Raw genomic sequence first — 16,943 nt, 5'->3', positions numbered from 1 at the left:
GAGTAAGCTTCCTCACATCATGTAAATGTACGAGGAGGAATTCTTACAAATGAAACTGTTGTGGAATTATCACTAAGATCCAAATTACTTGTTTGGATGTTTGCATTGAATCCTGGTGAAAGAAAATCCAAGCTCTCAAAGTCCAAACTCCAATTCCCAGTATTTTGAGAAAGACAGATGTAGGAAATTTTCAACTGTTCCAAACAGTAAGTATTTACTTTTGACTTTGAATGTACAGTAGTAATGTTTGGCATGTAATGTAACAAATTTAACTGAAAAATCAAATCAAACAATAAAAAAAAGTAGTGAATTGAGGCTTGAGAATTGATGAGTTTGGACTTAAAACTTGTGATAGTGTGATTGCACAGAAAATGTAACTCATTATTTCAATATTCAAACAAAATTTAGAGAGAGAGAGGGAGAGAAGAGAGGGGGGGGGGCAATCCAGTAATTCACCACCCATTTAAACAAATCCAATATGAAGAGCTACAGCTTATGTAGTCAAATAATCTAAGCCTAATATGTCTATACAATTCATCCTGATTGGTCTGGCCTCTTGTTCGAAGAGTGTTGTTGCTGCTGTTGCTGTTTCTGACGAAGATTGAGCAATTCGAGCTCCTTCTCGCGAAGCAAAAGGAGCATTCTCTCATTCTCAAGCCTCATCCTCTCATTCTTAAGCTTCATTCTCTCCATCTCCCTCTCCTTCTTCCCACTGAACTTGATCCATTTCAGTCGCTGCTTCTCCAGTCCAAACGCTTGGCACTGATAGCTCACCCTCTGTTCTTCCAACTGTAATGACTTGTTCCTCATCCACTGTCTCTGATCCCACGAGCTCTTCGTCCCATCTTGAAGCACACCCATCATCTCACTGTTCAGATGTTGTATCGACGGCGACGGCGACAGCGATGCCGCCGGCATTCCCTTTCTCAGCTTCTTCCTCGAAGCTAACTTCAACTCGTTATCGTCCTCTTCTTCATGCCCACCTCCACCTCCATGCTCATTGTTCCGACTCCTTCCACCAATCTCCATCGACTCATCCTCGTCATCCTCGTCCTCGTCACCATCGTCGTCATCGTCGTCGTCATCTTCTCCATCATCATCCTCTTCCTCTTCCCGGCTTCTTAACTTTAATCCCTCGCACTCCGACCTGCTTAAGCTTCTTGGGTTTCCAGCAGCAGCAGCGGTGCCCTCGGGTGAATGGAAGCAATGCTGCTGCTGTTGATGGTTTTCCGACTCCAACGCCGCTTCCGACGCATGGTGGGCACCGCCTACACCACCGCCACAGCTATTGTGGTAAGCACACATCTCCCTGAAGAAAAGATGCTTAGAATTGAGTAGCTTCCGGACCTCCTCCTTCATCTTGGGCGAGAGCTGGTCCATCGTCTCAAGCAAACTCTGGTTCTCCACCACCTTACAGGCCGTCCCCTTTCCCAGTATATCGTTAACTCTCTTGTACCTCTTGTTGAGGTCATTGAACTTGTCTTCGCACTGCTGCGGAGACACATAGAAACCCTTCTCCATCATCGCCCGGGACACCGATTTCCACTTGCCTTTCTTCTGCAGGAGCCCACCAGGTTTCTTCTTGCCGGCGCCGGAGGGGTCGTTGCCTTCGGAGCCACCGTCATCGCCGATGTAGAAGACCACCATGATGAGAAGCCTGACCATGTTATCCGTCCACTTCATTCTCTGCCACGGTGACATTCTCTTCCTCGCGTCTGCTCCACCGTCATCCCCCACCAACCCCTGCTCCTCCTCGTCGCTCAATGCCGGTTGCTGCGGCTTCCCCTTGGTGGCGTAAGCGTAGCCATGCTGCTTCACAGATTGAACTTGCGAGTGATGGTCGTTGTCGTGACCCGCAAAGGCCATCATTTGGTGGTGGTGGTGGTGCTGCTGCTGCTGTTGGAGTTGCTGGTGAGGATGGTGCTGCTGCTGCTGTGGCTGGTGCAGAGGCATCTCCAACCCAAGCATTCCAGGAGCCATGCCGGACATCATTCTTCCCGCCATACTGTTAACATCCATTCCATAAAACTATCTTCTTCTTCTACAAGGATATATATAAAATTCAAAGACCAAAAAGCAGAAATATCCACTGCTTCTTGGTCTTTTCTCAATTGCAGAAAATTAAAGAGCTGAAACCAGACTGATACGAGATAAGGAAACAAACCCAGTATCTGTTCTTCTTTGCAGAATTGCAAAACAAAGAATATATATATATATATAATAAAAAAAAAAAAAAACAGTAACGAAATCAGAAATGGGGATTGAGAATTCGATGTTATCACTTATCACTCAGGATGACTCAAGTGCATTGGCAACTCATGAAGAGAGCTGTTTGGCAATCACCCATAATTGCAGAACCGATCTTTTTATTTGGGTAAGCAACTTAAGATTGAATGGTTTCTCTTTCACAGCTTTATAAAGATCCAACTTTTCATCCGAGCCAATCCAAGACGAAGAAACAATGCGCCCAGAGACACAGAGAGAGTGACAGAGAGAGGAAGGGAGCGGAATATATACAGAGGGTGGAGCAGCCGGTTTTAGGGGAAGAGGTTTTGGTGCGAGCTGACAGAAATTCGCTGCCCATGGTTTTGGGTGGTTTTACAAATCCACAGGATTTCTCAAAACCCCTCTCTCTCTCTCTATACGTTTTCTACCTCCGAAGCTCCCGACTTCAGCGACTAGAATCTTTTAACTCATGAAATTCAATGTTGGGTTTGGATTTTGTACATCACTCATCCAGCCAGCAGACACCTCTGAGACATCAAGAATCTTACACGTGTCAGTACATCTAGAATGATAGCCCCCACTCCCATATCCTTCTTCCCACTGTCCAAGAAACAACACACCCCTCTCTATGGTTTCCCAAGTTTTCAACGGCCATTGCCACTCAAAGGAGCTGATTAAGAAAAAGGGGACCTACAAAGGTCTAGATTGGCCAAATCACCCTCCACGTGGCAAAAAATGCATTGCACAACATACTCACGTGTCCTATGCAGCATCTAGTCTTAGTTTTTTTATTTCTTTTGGTTTTTTAAATAAAATAATCAGAAAGTGGGGTTTCTTATTGGAGAATGGTGTCATTGAATTCATCATCACCGCCCAATTCTTTAATCTTTATCACTCGTACTAAGTTTGATTGATCCACGTAAAATAACTATGTTTTCTATGTATATAAGAGTGAATGTACCACGTGTCCTTGGTTGGTGGGCCTCAATCGATGTGGACCGTCGGATTGGGGAGCAACAAACCAAGGGGATAAGTGAACCAAAAACCTGAATTAAGTAACAAGTAGATGGGTGGCACGTGGGATTGCACGTGCGAGAGATGAATAGAATGGACCAATATTTTCAAACCGGATCGAACGGTTGGAATGGAAAAACCAGAACCAGTCACCTGACCGGTTTCATTTAACCCCAAAACTGCTTTTTTGACCAAAAACTATTGATTTGGTCAGCAAACTGCTGATCTGAGTAGTCGAACCATCGAACCTTTTGACTCGAAAATGGTTTTTAGTCATTTTTTGTGTTTTAAATTGTTTTTATTTTTTGTCGGAACGAACCATCTGTTCGGACCAGATAATCAGATCATTTAACCCAAAAACCGGACCCAAAACTGTTCCCTGTCCAACCCGGTTTTAAAAACCTTGGAATGGACCAAAAATTAATTTTGATTAAATTAAAACATTTATTCTTAAATCAGTTGAAAGGAGGTTGACCATGTTGGAATTTAAAAACATCCAATGGATGGATTTTGTTGGATTGTGAGCAAAACAAGTGGCCACTGAAGGAGTGGAAGATAGATTGCTGATTGAGCGCCAAGTGCTAGAAAATAGGCTGTTAATCTTGTCCACATCTCATTCTTGTTGTGGGTCCTCTAGGGTGGTCATGGACCTCGCCCGACCTGATTCCAGGCCCATATCATTTATGTAAAAATTATATAATTTTATATTATATGTTATATAATATTTATAAAATATTATATATATATATATATTATGTGAATGATCACTCCTACTTTTTTCTATCTTCTCTTCTCTACTCTATTATGGTGAATGGTCAAACAAGGAGTCTAATGAAGGGGTATTTGGTTGACATGCGAATCTTGACATGTGGCATCGATCGGATGCATCTCAGTTATCGTGTGGATTCTGACACGTGGTGTCAATCGGATTCATCCTGACCATTCATTATCAACCACTACCAACTACCGCCACCTGCTCCCATGTCCCAACTACCCCATTTCTATGGGAACTCTAGTTATAAAAGGGCTCCCACATTGAGGTAAAGACATACAGACTTAAGCTGTAAGTTTCTTCTCTTGCTTGATCCAATCCCTCAAATCTCTTAGCTAACTTGATCGTCGAGTCTTCACCCTTGAGATAATTCCCTAGGCCTCTGACGTCTTCTTTCTCTTAGCAAGTTGGACCCATCGGCCTTGGACACTAGAAATTACATTGTTGCCCTCGACTCCCTATTTCACAGGCAGTAGAATTGGCGCCATTTGTGGGAACGTATTCTAAACTTTCCCTAAGGAAAACAGATTTGAATTGATCAACTATTGTCTTTGAAATGACTGACAAGCAAGACCCCACTCCTAACATTCAGAACTTAATCATGGTCGACCAATTTGAGCTGGTCCTGAACAGACTGAACAACCTGGCCCAACTTTTGGACAATATAGGGCATCCGGTAGAAGGCCACTCATAGAGTGGTCGCCTCATCAGAAGCCATGGACAACACGATCGGCGATCCTCCCATACCTCGCTTAGCCAACGCTTGGGAGATCTAGAAGGGGTCGGCCCCTCAAAGTTTGACAGCAACAACCAGTGGGCTAGCAAAATCCGTTCCAAGAACTGTAGGGTCACACATCGAGCGCAAGAACCATGACCAACAACACCGCCGCGCTACGGACAACCGGGACGACGGTGGGCACTCAGGCCACTACAGTCCCCCCAGGGATGGGAGGTCGACATTGTGCCTCTCCCCTACCAGTTTCCAACCTCCACTACCTCCTCAACAATCATTGTACCTTTGTGAGCAACTGATGGGAGGTCGACATTCTTCCTACGTCACTTTGTGAGCAACCGATGGTGTCAGAAAATCGCCATCTCCTTGATGTCCGTCAAGTAGAAGCGCAGGGAGAGCCTTCGAAACTATATGAAAAGGTTCAAATAGGAAGAGCTCAAGGTCAAGCACCTCGACCCCTTGGTCTCCATGCACGCGGCCATTAGTGGCCTCCGACCTAGATTCCTCAGTTGGCCCATCTTCAAGAGTCCGCCCAAAACTAAAGTTGAGTTCCTAAAGAAGGTCTAGAAGTACATCGTTGCCAAGGAGGCTGAAGCCAACAAACGCCTCTAGGATCCGAAAGCAAAGCCCAGTGACAAGAAGAGGAAGGAAAGGGATGGCCGCGGTGATGGCTCCACTAACAAGGGCAGTGAGAAGAAGCCATTGACCCTTCCTTCAACAAGTACACCCCACTAAACTCTTCATGAATGCACACACTGATGCAAGTAGGGAAGGAGGTATTCATGAAGTGACCAGTCAAGTTGAAGAGGAACCCGAAAAGGGGGAACCCCAAGAAGTACTACAAGTATCACCGCAACATCGACCACGACACCGAGGACTGTTACGAGCTCAAAAATGAGATTGAGTCTCTCATCTGCCGTGGGCACCTAAAAGACTATGTTGAAGGCAATGCCCCAACGTCATCCTTGCAACAGCCACAGGACGAGCCCCATACCCATTGCCCCCTAGGCAGAGTCATTGAAGTCATAGCTGGGGGCTCAGCCTCGAGGGGGAGCATTCGCCTTGTCTCAGAAGGCATACGCCAAGTAGTGTAACATTTAGAGCCCAAAACCAAAGAAGCGGAGGCCGAAGGACCTCATCTTCTTCTTGGAAGGCGACCTACAAGGGGACTTTGTGCCCCACGAAGACGCGGTGGTGGTGTTAATGATCATTGCCAACTACATAGTGAAAAGTATTCTCATAGACAACAACTCCTTGGTCGACATCCTGTTCTATGAAACATTCGAGAAGATGTAGTTGACACCAAACTAACTACAACCCAATGACATGCCACTCGTTGGGTTTTCCAGAGCAGCTGTTAGACCTAAAGGGAAGAAACCCTACCAGTCACTATAGGGACCGAACCTCAGCATGCCTCTCAAATGATTAAGTTCTTGGTTGTGAAGATCGGCTCACCTTACAACGCCATCATAGGGAGGCCGACTCTTCACGTACTCAAGGCGGTCTTTGCATCTTACCACCTCGCCATGAAGTTCCCTACAAAGCATGGTGTAGGGGTAGTTAAGGGAAACCCACAAGCTGCCAGATAGTGTTACATTGTAACACTAAAAGGCAAGAACAAGGAAGCCCTACCACTGAAGGGGCTCGATCTCAGGGACGAACCGTCAGGCTGAGCCTAGCCAACTGAGGACCTCATCTCGGTTCCCCTCAACGAGGCCGAGCCCAAGAAAACAGTACGTGTCAGGTCTCGCCTCCCTCAGGACACACTTTTCAAACTGGTAAACTTCCTCAAAGCCAATATTGACGTGTTTGCTTGGTCTGCCACTGATATGACAAGAATTTACCTCTCAGTCATCACTTATAGGCTGAGCGTGGACTTGAGCTGTGGCCGATTTGACAAAAGAAGAGGAAATTTGCACTGAAAAGCCATCGAAGAGGAGGTGGACAAGATAATCGGCGCCGACTTCATAAGAGAGATCTTAACAAAGCCTGCCCCAACCAAATAAAGTTGCACCATGGGGTATGAGCTATTGAGCTTCATGGACACATTCTCTGACTACAAGCAGATAAAGATGCACCCGATTGACGAGGAAAAGACCTCATTCATAACCGAACACAACACCTACTGCTACAAGGTGATGCCTTTTGAACTGAAGAACGTTGGGGCCACTTACCAAAGCCTAATGAACAAAATTTTCAAAGAGCAGATTGGGAAGAACGTTGAGGCCTACGTCGACGACATGGTTGTGAAGAGTCTTAGGGCTAGCCAACACACTTTGGACCTCGGCGAGACATTTGGGGTATTGAGAAAATATAACATGAAGTTGAAACCCACCAAATGCGCCTTCGGGGTCACCTTAGGAAAATTCTTGGGTTTTGTAGTCACTTGGCGAGGCATAGAGGCCAACATTGAGAAAATACAAGCCATCCTGGACATGGAGTCCCCTCGGTCAATTAAAGAAACTCAAAGACTCACCGGTCGGGTCACATCCCTCAGGCGGTTTATGTCCAAGTTGGTAGACCGATGCCTACCCTTCTTCTGGACCATCAAGAAGTTGAAGGATTTCCAATGGACAAAAGATTTCCATAAAGCCTTTGAAGAGTTGAAGTCCTTCCCAGCAACCGCTTGACCATTGGGAAGTTCCTCTCAATAGAAGTGTAAATACCTTAGTGGAAAATTGTAAATGAAAAGTGCAAGCTCCTCTCACTTTGGATCTTTCTTTGTAAATGTTCTCATCCCCCTAGCTGCCAAGACCCCTTGGCTAACTCACCATAACATACAATATTTCTTAAGGTTATACGCTCAAACTAGGCGTCGACCCCCTTGACTGACCAAACGCGGCATATGACCTTTCTCAAGGTTATGCGTTCGGGCCAGATGTCGATCCAAGGCATATGACACTTTGCGAGTCATACACCTAGTTTCCTTTTGACCTTTGATAAAGGCAAGAACTTCCAGGACCTCGGCAATTATTAATAAGTGGCCCATAACCCCGGCCTTGGCCTTAAAGACCCTTAATGAAGCAAGTCTTTGTGAAGGCCAAAGATCTGGCATCGACTAATTACTTAATAAAAACACGACAAAGGACACACTAAGTAAACAACACTTCTCTACTAAGGCAAACACTCGTCACCTTGGCCACAACACCTTTGCGGAATGACATACTAAGCAAAGGAATTTTTCACTATGGCAACAAGTTTCGAATGGCTTGTGACATCGGCCTTGGCCTAAAAGACTCTAATACGAAACGTCTTCACAAAAGACTAAGTAAAGAACACTTTCGCAAAAAAGAATTGCTTTATAAAAGAATGCCAAGTTTCTTTACAAGATGCCTCTTTGGGGGGAGACATTGGCCCCTTACACAAAAGAAGAAAAAAAAGGAAGAGAAGGAGAGCATCTTTTGACAAGAAATTTAAGTTCCATTAACTCAAGTGTCTTTACAAAAAAGGCCTCTTATATGGGAGGCGTTAGCCCTTTACAAAAAAAAAAAAGAAAGAAAAAGAAAAGAAAGAGAAGAAAAAGTATACAAGTCTTAGGGGCACGTAGGCCTAAGCAAAAGAAAAACTCTTTATTGGCCCTCTCCAATTTAAGCGGCGGCCTAAGTCATGGCATCAGCGATTGAACTTTCATCTGTCCCTAGTATATCCACTAACTGTTGAGCTTTAGTAGGGAACGAGACCAACTGGTCGACATCAAAACTTGGAAAAATCTTTGACACTTAAGCATTATAGTCCTTGAAACCCTCTAGGTAAGACTGGGAAGCAAAGGAGGTCAAGTTCGCCTCATGCTCCTCCGAGGCCTTATACTTCTCAACCACCTTTGTGGCCACCTCCTCCATCTATTGCTCCACAAATTCCAAGGAAGATTTCAGCTCCTTCGTGAGCTCCCACTTGACTGCCACCTCAGCCTTGACCTTTTGTAACGTTCGTGCTCGTCATGGGTCCACCCCTCGGCCTCTACCGACTACTACTTTGGGTGCTCAATCTCCTCCTGTGCTTGTCAAAGTTGCTAGATCAGTACACCCACCTTGTCGTAGAGACTGACCAAGTAGGAGACCATCTACACAAAAATAGAAAAAAACCATCAAACACATTTCACTAAGAAGGCCTCGACTACATAACAGACTCGGGGAAGTAAACACATGCCTCAATGGCCTTGTCTAGAAGTGTGTCCCAAACCGAATCCAAAGTGTGTTGCGTCCAGGGCTGGCGGTCGCTAAGAAGGACATGCTGACCGCTAGTTACCAACTGACACTGGCCATCGACAGAGAGTCCCTCATTCTCCCAAGGGTCAGACAATCGAAGCACCCTTGGTCTAATCCGCTCGAGGTCCCCTCGGTTCGGTGCTGCTCGTGCAACTAAATCTTGTTTGCTATAGGGTCTCAAGCCACTTCTGTGCCATCATCTTCTTATGGGCAGCCTCAACCTCGTCCCATTGTTTGGCAGTCGCTTCCTCTAGCTGATGCCGAGGCGTGCTCCCAACAACACCCTTTGTAGAAACACTCTTGGATGTCGCAACTTCTAACATCTTCACCTTTCTAGTGTTGTCTATTTCTACCAACAAGAGGAAGAAACAAGTGAGAAGAGTGACGACGACATCCAAGTGATGACGCAACTAGTAGACAATAGGAGTGTCCATATAAGGGGGGTAGGACTAGGGTTGTCCATCACCAAGGGTCCGACATGAATCACTCCACCCAGCCGAAGCCGATTCATCATGGCCTTCTTATCGCTATTGTGGGGCACGATTCTCTCGGCCAGAGTATCTGGGTTCCCCCAACCAAAGCAAAAGGACCAACCCTAGGGGCAACTAATAAGGAAGTATTTCTTCTTCCAATTGTGGTCGGACGACAAGTTGTCCACCTTTCCCCATCGGCCTTGGAAATACCACAATCCTTTCTTGTTGGATTGCTTCCTCAGTGTGAACAAACTCCGAAATATGTTTAGATTCACAAACACACCTCGAAGATGGGCCATCACCAACACAACCACTATCGTCCTAACGACATTGGGAGCGAGTTGGCTAAGGGTGAGGTTGTAGTGGTTTAGGATCTTAGGGATCAAAGGGTTCAAGGGAAAGCGCAACCGAAAGTGAAAGTGAAGGAAATGCTCGTGGACGCACACCTCCGCTTTGGGAGCAAGCCACGGCCGGTCACCAATGCAATGGACTCTAATCCTATAGCCCTCCTAGAAAGTATTACTTTTCGACCAAAGCCCTAACTTTCTCTTTGCCAAGAATGCTATCTAGGTCAGAGCGGGGATAACGCCCCAACGTCACCTTTGGCGCTCAACCTCAGTCGTGGGTCCCTCGGTCTCTTCCACGTCTACTACTTCAGGAAAGCTAGAGCATTCCTTGTGGCATCGGCCCTCGGCCGCATGGATCCAGTACTCTCATTTGCAGAGTCTGCACTCTATTGGTAGCACTCGGCCCCATGAGACGTGACCCTCTCCCTCAACACCTGGACGTTGGACATTCGAAAGGAGCTCTTGGAATCACTACTATTTCTTTCATAGTTACTAGAAGTACTAGTGGGAGCACTTCAGTCGGGAAGTTCATAAACTTCAGCACCAAAATATGTGGCCATGTCGAGGGAAAAGGTTCTTTACCTAAGAGTTGTTTGCGAAAAGGAGTCTAAGGAACTAGTTGTGAAAAGCTGAGGTGTCCTCAATAGCTCAAAGATTAAAGGTTTCGAGCAAATGGTGAAGTCTCGCTCAACCAGCCTCCCTATTCAAAGGAAAATGTACGACTCGTATTCAGTTGATCCAACGGCCATGGATCGACCGACCTAACAGCCCCAACCGATGGGATCTACGTGGTACCAACCTCGAGAAACAAAAAAAAACCAAGAGAGGGGGTCGGTTCTCCTGTCAACTCCGACTCACAGACGCACCAAACTGGACTCCCCATGTCGTCTCATGCACGACCTCAATCAGTTAACCAGGACACTCATCTTGTGTACGAACCTACAATGAATGACATCATCATCCATATGGAGCACGGGCGATGCACGTGGGTAGCCTATGCCCGTATGGGCCACGATCACACCCTTAGCCAGGGGTGATCCTTTATTGATGCGAAGATGAACGGAGGAACAAGCGCCATAGAGCTGTTGAGGAGAGTTCTACGGTCGAGGTCGATGCCTTCACATGAATCTACTATACACTCTTCAGCCAAAGTTGAGGCCTCGACACAACCCACCAACCAACCTCAGTCGCTATGGCCTCGAGAGTGGGGGCAAGTGATGTAGGGGTATCTGGCCGACTTGCAAATCTTAACACGTGGCGTCAGTCGGATGCATCCTGGCCATCCCATTGATCCTGACACATGGCATCGGTCAGATGCATCCTAACTATCCATCATCAACCACTGCCAACCACCGCCACCTGCTCCCAACTACCCCTCTTCTAAGGCAACTCCGTATATAAAAAGGGCTCCCACATTGAGGTAAGGACACACAAACTTAAGCTAAGTTTCCTCTCTTGCTTGGTCCAACCCCTCACAACTCTCAACTAACTTGATTGTCAGAATTTTCGCTCATGGGATAACTCTCGAGGCCTTTGACATCTTCTTTCTCTTAACATGTTAAACCCATCGACCTCGGACACGAGAAATTTCGTTATTGCCCTCGGCTTCTTATTTGGCAGCAACAAAATCCAATGAAAAACCTCAAAATTTTGAAAAGGTAAGAAAAAATTTTGTAAAGAACTTAAAACTAAAAAGCATTGATTAGTCATCTCTTAGATAAATGCATAATTGTATCCAATGGTGGATCTTAACTTAGCTTAGGTAGGTTAACTAACACCCCAAAGCCCAATATCCAATAAAATATCAAATCAAAATCTGAGACCGCTCCATATCCGTATTTATCGGGTCTGGACCCTCACAAACGTCCATATCAAGATGACATCATTGTTTGTGGATCTCTTTTTTTTCCTTTAAGCATTGGAGATCACTTCAGCTGGAACCTTTTTGCTTGGATGGTAGATGGTAGATTACTACTCCAGGCTTGCATTCAAAAGTTTAGTGGGGGTTGTGCCTTCTATGTTAAGTGTGAAATGAAATGAAAAAGGGAGAGAGAAAGAGAGAGATTCCTTATTTGTTAGCTTCCTTTCAAGTCTACTTTACTTCCCATTAATTCTATTTGAAACCCATCAGGAAAATCTATATATGCTTTTTTTAGAGCTGTCCATAAGTTGGATCTGGTTTGGGAGAGGGTGGGCCAGTTTCAAATCAATTATTAATCGATTCTATAAAACTGATTTAGAACCGAACCAACTATTGGATAGTTGGGTTTGGCCTGATTAGACCCATTTATACTTGACATCTATAATTATTTATAATAATAATTTAGAATTTCATTTTTTATAATATGACCTTAGTTATAATGACACAAAATAGTAAATTATTTATATGTTGATAAAAACAATTATTTTTAACCAGAGTTATATATTGTTTATGAGATTTACCCTTTTAACATAAAAACATAGCAAATCTCTATATGTTATTAACCATGTAGGTGTTTGGCATTGGTGCTAAGAACATCGCACCATTTTTTGAGAAAAATGGTGTATGGCATGTGGAGTTATAAGCACTTATTTTTTGTTTGTAACCGGTGCTGCCACATAGGCTGTTTTCTAAAAACACAGCACTGGTATTGTTTGGTAACAGTACTAACAGCAATATTTTCAACATGGTATATATTATCTAAAGTCCAAGGTGATTCCACATTGATGTCACATCATTACACCTTGGCAGCAATGCACCATTTTCTCAGAAAATATTGAATTTAGTGTTACTCTATACCATACTTCACTGTTTTCTAAAAAATGATTTAGAACAACATTTTTTGTCTGGAAAAACGATACCAAACAAGAAAGTATTGTTTGAAGCACCACACGTAGTACCGTCAAAATACAAAGACCGATCTCGACCCAATTATTAATCGTAACACAAACCACAAAACCAGAACTGACATAATTGGTTCGATTCATTCTAGGGATGCCACCCATTAACATCTCTAACTTTTTTTTTATTGCAATAGAAGGAATTTAATAGTGTGCTTTGTGGGAAAGTGGGAATCTGATAACAAATCCATCACATTAATTGAAGAATATAACCAATGTAAATGGTTAACTTGCAAGCCCAAATGATCCCAAAATGAGAACATGAGTCATGAATAGCCCATCTCAACTAAATGCAGTGTCAGGCACAAAAAGAGCAAAGTTGATTGGTGAAAGTGACTACTTTTGAAGGGAATGAAACTTGAATGACAGTCTGCTAGAGATAGTGATCATCACTATGGATTGCTTCAACAGAACTTCTGAAGTACCACAAACATTGATCGATTCAATTATTATTAATAAATACTAAAGAATCCTAGCAAAAGTAAATGTAGAGATAGTCAAACAAGTCATTCAATGTACCTAAGTAGTAGGTTAGGCCAACTTTTTTGAATAAATGATGATGTGGGTTATGCATAATTAATGGAAGAAATGAATTTATTAGACAAATCAATGGAACCAAATCCAGTGAGAAGGATATATGGATGAAACGTTTGCTATGTTCAAATCCCTATAATTAGATTCTTTGGGGTAGTCTCAAAGAATGGATTATTCATTTATGCTGATTAGCACTGTGTGGAATTTGGGATAAAGGGATTTATTCAAATTTCACGGCCTCTAGGAGGAGTTTTGAATGGATTATTAATAAAGTAGATAGGGGGCTTTGTATAATATGAATGTTTTTGTTTTTATTTGTTTTAATATTGTCACATCAGCAAAAAAAATTCTTGAACTTTGTTTTTATTTTTTAAAAAACGTTGGCTTTGTTTTAAAATAACCATCAAAACAATGATTTTTAAAACAAAAATAAATTTTGTAGTATAGAAACTATATGCTTCATAGAACATGATATTAAATAACTACATGAAAACATGTTTTTGAAACTAGAAATTCAATAACATGCTTCCGTTTTAGTTTTGAAAACAAAAACATACATACATAATCAAGAACATGTTTATGCTTTTGTTTTCTAAAACAATTTGTTTTCAAATTAGATAGTTTTGATTTGTTTTTTAAGCCAAAAAACAAAAAAGACAATTCACATTGTAGAAGACTCGCCCAGGGGATAAGAAGTTTTGAAATGAAAGCAAAAAGTCTCTAAGAAAGACGAAAAATGGTATATATATATATAAAGAGAGAGAGAGAAATGAAATGTAGACTGACTTGCAAAGTTTTAGGCTATACATGACTTTTGAAAGCTAGATCTGTATGGCATGAATTATTTCTTATGGGTATTGGGTTGTTAGTGTTTTATAAAGGTAGAAATTTATAGAATAACAAATAAATTAATATGTACAAATTGAAGGTGATGCAAAGGTAGTAATCTACAGCTTGAATCAGTGCACAGATCTATCATGGCAAATTAATTTGCACTATAATTCAGAACATCCACTCTTGAATCAGGGAAAGAAATCAGGTTCTCTCATTCTTTTTTGAAGGAAATTTGGCTATGTTTGGTTAATATTCTAGTCCAAAATATCACTACTCAAGGATTGAAGTTTGACTCAAAATGAGTCTTTTTGGAAGCTATAGTTTTCTATCCCCAAAGAATCAATTCTTAGAATTGAGTTTTGAACCCCCTCCAAAAAAAAGAAGAAGAAGATTTGGTAGAAACATCAGAATTAATTCTCAGAGCATACCAATTATTGCAGCCAAGTTGCTAGCTGGATGGAAAATGAAGTGATAACAAGATCTCTTTTTTTTGGACTAACCATTCCCCTTATGATATGTATAATCTTGTTAATTCTCTGTTATGGATATCTTCTGTTTTTGGCTCATCAATTCTGCTTAATATCACATATATTGCCAAAAACAAAAGAAACTTAACTTGTTCACCCACCTACATCTCATGTGGAAGGACTCTTAATAAGGGTGATAATTGAGTGCCATTTATATTAATTACTGGCATGCAAACCGGCCCATGTAATGTATGGGGGTTGAATAGAAATTTGGTTAAGTTTTGATTGAAAAGTTTGGGTTTTGATATCAGTTCGGTTATGAGCCAGGGGCCAGGGGCCAGGGTCCATCTTTGGAATTAGTCTTGAGTTGGCCCTTAATATATCTGTAAGGAGGTCATAAGAGGTGATCAAGAGAGATTTAAGAGGAAAGGAGAAGGGGGGAAGAGGATATGGAGAGAGAGAGAGAATAAAATAGCAGAATTGGTGCCTACTAGACTAATAGTAGACTTCTGGAATATGTGGAGCTCCTGATGGCTGATATAACTTTGGTCTATTCTTATTCACTTTCTTAAAGTAATCTCTAACAGTTAACTAATCAATGTTTTGTGAGCTCTTACTGAACATCCAACGCTGGGCATGGCGTTCACGATTTATTTCTAAACCATTTTATTATATATTTAAATGCTGGAACTATTCAACCATCTATCCAACCCTAGAAGATTCAATCTGTAGAAATATGCGTTGAAGTTTGATCCAAATTGAAAGGCCCAGGTTACGGAATTGCAGGCAAAGGATTGGCCCAAAATTCTGAAAAACCATTACGGTTGCAGGTAAGTTGCCTAAAGAGTTCAGAGCTATAGATCGTTAGAGATTAGACAAGTAGTGTTAGAGAGTAGATTCATACAAGCTACGAAGGATAGATAGTAAGCCCTTCTAGCTTAAGCTAGCATTACATGACTACCACACAATGACCACAGGTCAAGGTCTCACTAGCCTCATGTGATGGATTAAAATGCTCAAAACGGCCACACAAAAATTGTTCTGGATCAGTAAATATATATATATATATATATATATATATATATATATATTTCTAGACATTATAATTTCATTCTTTTTTCGGTAAGTTATTTATCCGGATAAATGCACTTATTTGGATAAGTATTTTCTAAGAAAGATTTACTTGGGTAATTGTATTTATCCATGTTCTTTTATTTTTCATGTAAATAAGGTAATGACCATTTTAATCATAAAAATTTATTATTAAAAGGGGCATTTTTGTCTCATTCAAGTGTTGCCAACTTTCCCCTCAGATGAAAAGTGATACCTGAAAAAATAAACTTTCCCTGATCCCTACAAAATCCCATTGAACAACTTTCTCCCCTCTCAAAATCCAAAAAAAGAACGCCCCTATATCCTTTTTAAATTTGCAGACTCTACCCAGTCTGACTTAGATTTTTCAGAAAAATTCTCCGTTCCATTCTAAGCCACCAATGTAATGGGAAACAAAATGGTTGAGTGATGGCCGTCTTCTATTTATAAATGTTTTGAGCCAATCCAAATATGTACCCATCAAGGAGTTTGATGCCTCTGAATGATACAGATTGTTTCAATTCTCAAACTGTTACAATACCGTTTCATGAAGTAGAAGAAATTATGGTTTTCAAAATCAGATTGGACCAGAAAAACTGGGAACCGGTCAGGTGATAGGTTCCATTTTTCCATAAAATCGGATTTTTTCTAAAAATCGTTAATTTTGATCAGCAAACCGCTGACCCAAATAGTTAACCGTTCAAACGGTCAAACAATTCAACCCGGAAACCGGACCCTGACCGGTTCGTTCTCCGGGCCGGTTTAAAATCCTTGGAAGAAACAGTAATGGCAGGTGGTGAAGGTGATGATTAGATAGAGAAGGTAGCATTTCATGCCACAGAAGTTATGTACGTACACAAGGCAGCCGATTGCATTCTGGGGGCCCCATAACTTACCACGTGGCAGATATTCTACGTATCAGATTCCATGACTGGATTGGGTCCTGGCTTATTAAAAAAAAAAAAATAGTATGATCAGATGTCACATCTAATTCATTAAACATTTTTCTATGTGATTTTTGGCCCACTTCATCTCCAAAGTGGGACCAACTAAATAGAAGGTCCCGATCATCAAACACTGATGCCATGTTATATGGGGCCCTGAACCGGTTATGCTTATGGGTCCTCTATCCCAGACCTGAGCTTTTGCCTTCTCATATACACCATACCCAAAAGACAAACTGAATGGTTGGTCTTGGGTCTTGACCATCAATTTGGCTGATACTGGACAGCCATTGGGGCTCAGGCCTTGTATATGATCTTTCTTTGTCTATGTGGGTTCTAAGATATTGTTTTCTCTATTATCCGTTAAAGGTATGTCTTAATCTTTTACTTATTCTTCCCTACATTGATTTTCAATGTCTTAT

At 42.2% G+C, this 16,943-nt stretch overlaps 1 protein-coding gene across 1 annotated transcript; it reads right to left on the bottom strand.

Annotated features, from left to right (window-relative positions):
* Positions 1-339: 339 nt before the first annotated feature.
* LOC104612527 (uncharacterized) lies at positions 340-2,653 on the bottom strand. The gene has a single exon (XM_010279968.3). The coding sequence runs from the start codon at positions 2,017-2,019 to the stop codon at positions 535-537; it is 1,485 nt and encodes a 494-aa protein (XP_010278270.1). The 5' UTR covers positions 2,020-2,653; the 3' UTR covers positions 340-534.
* Between the last annotated feature and the right edge of the window lie 14,290 nt (positions 2,654-16,943).

This window comes from Nelumbo nucifera, chromosome 2 (genome assembly GCF_055504915.1).
Source record: "Nelumbo nucifera cultivar China Antique chromosome 2, China Antique-T2T, whole genome shotgun sequence".
Taxonomy (NCBI): Eukaryota; Viridiplantae; Streptophyta; class Magnoliopsida; order Proteales; family Nelumbonaceae; genus Nelumbo; species Nelumbo nucifera.
This window is presented reverse-complemented; position numbering and strand designations above follow the sequence as displayed.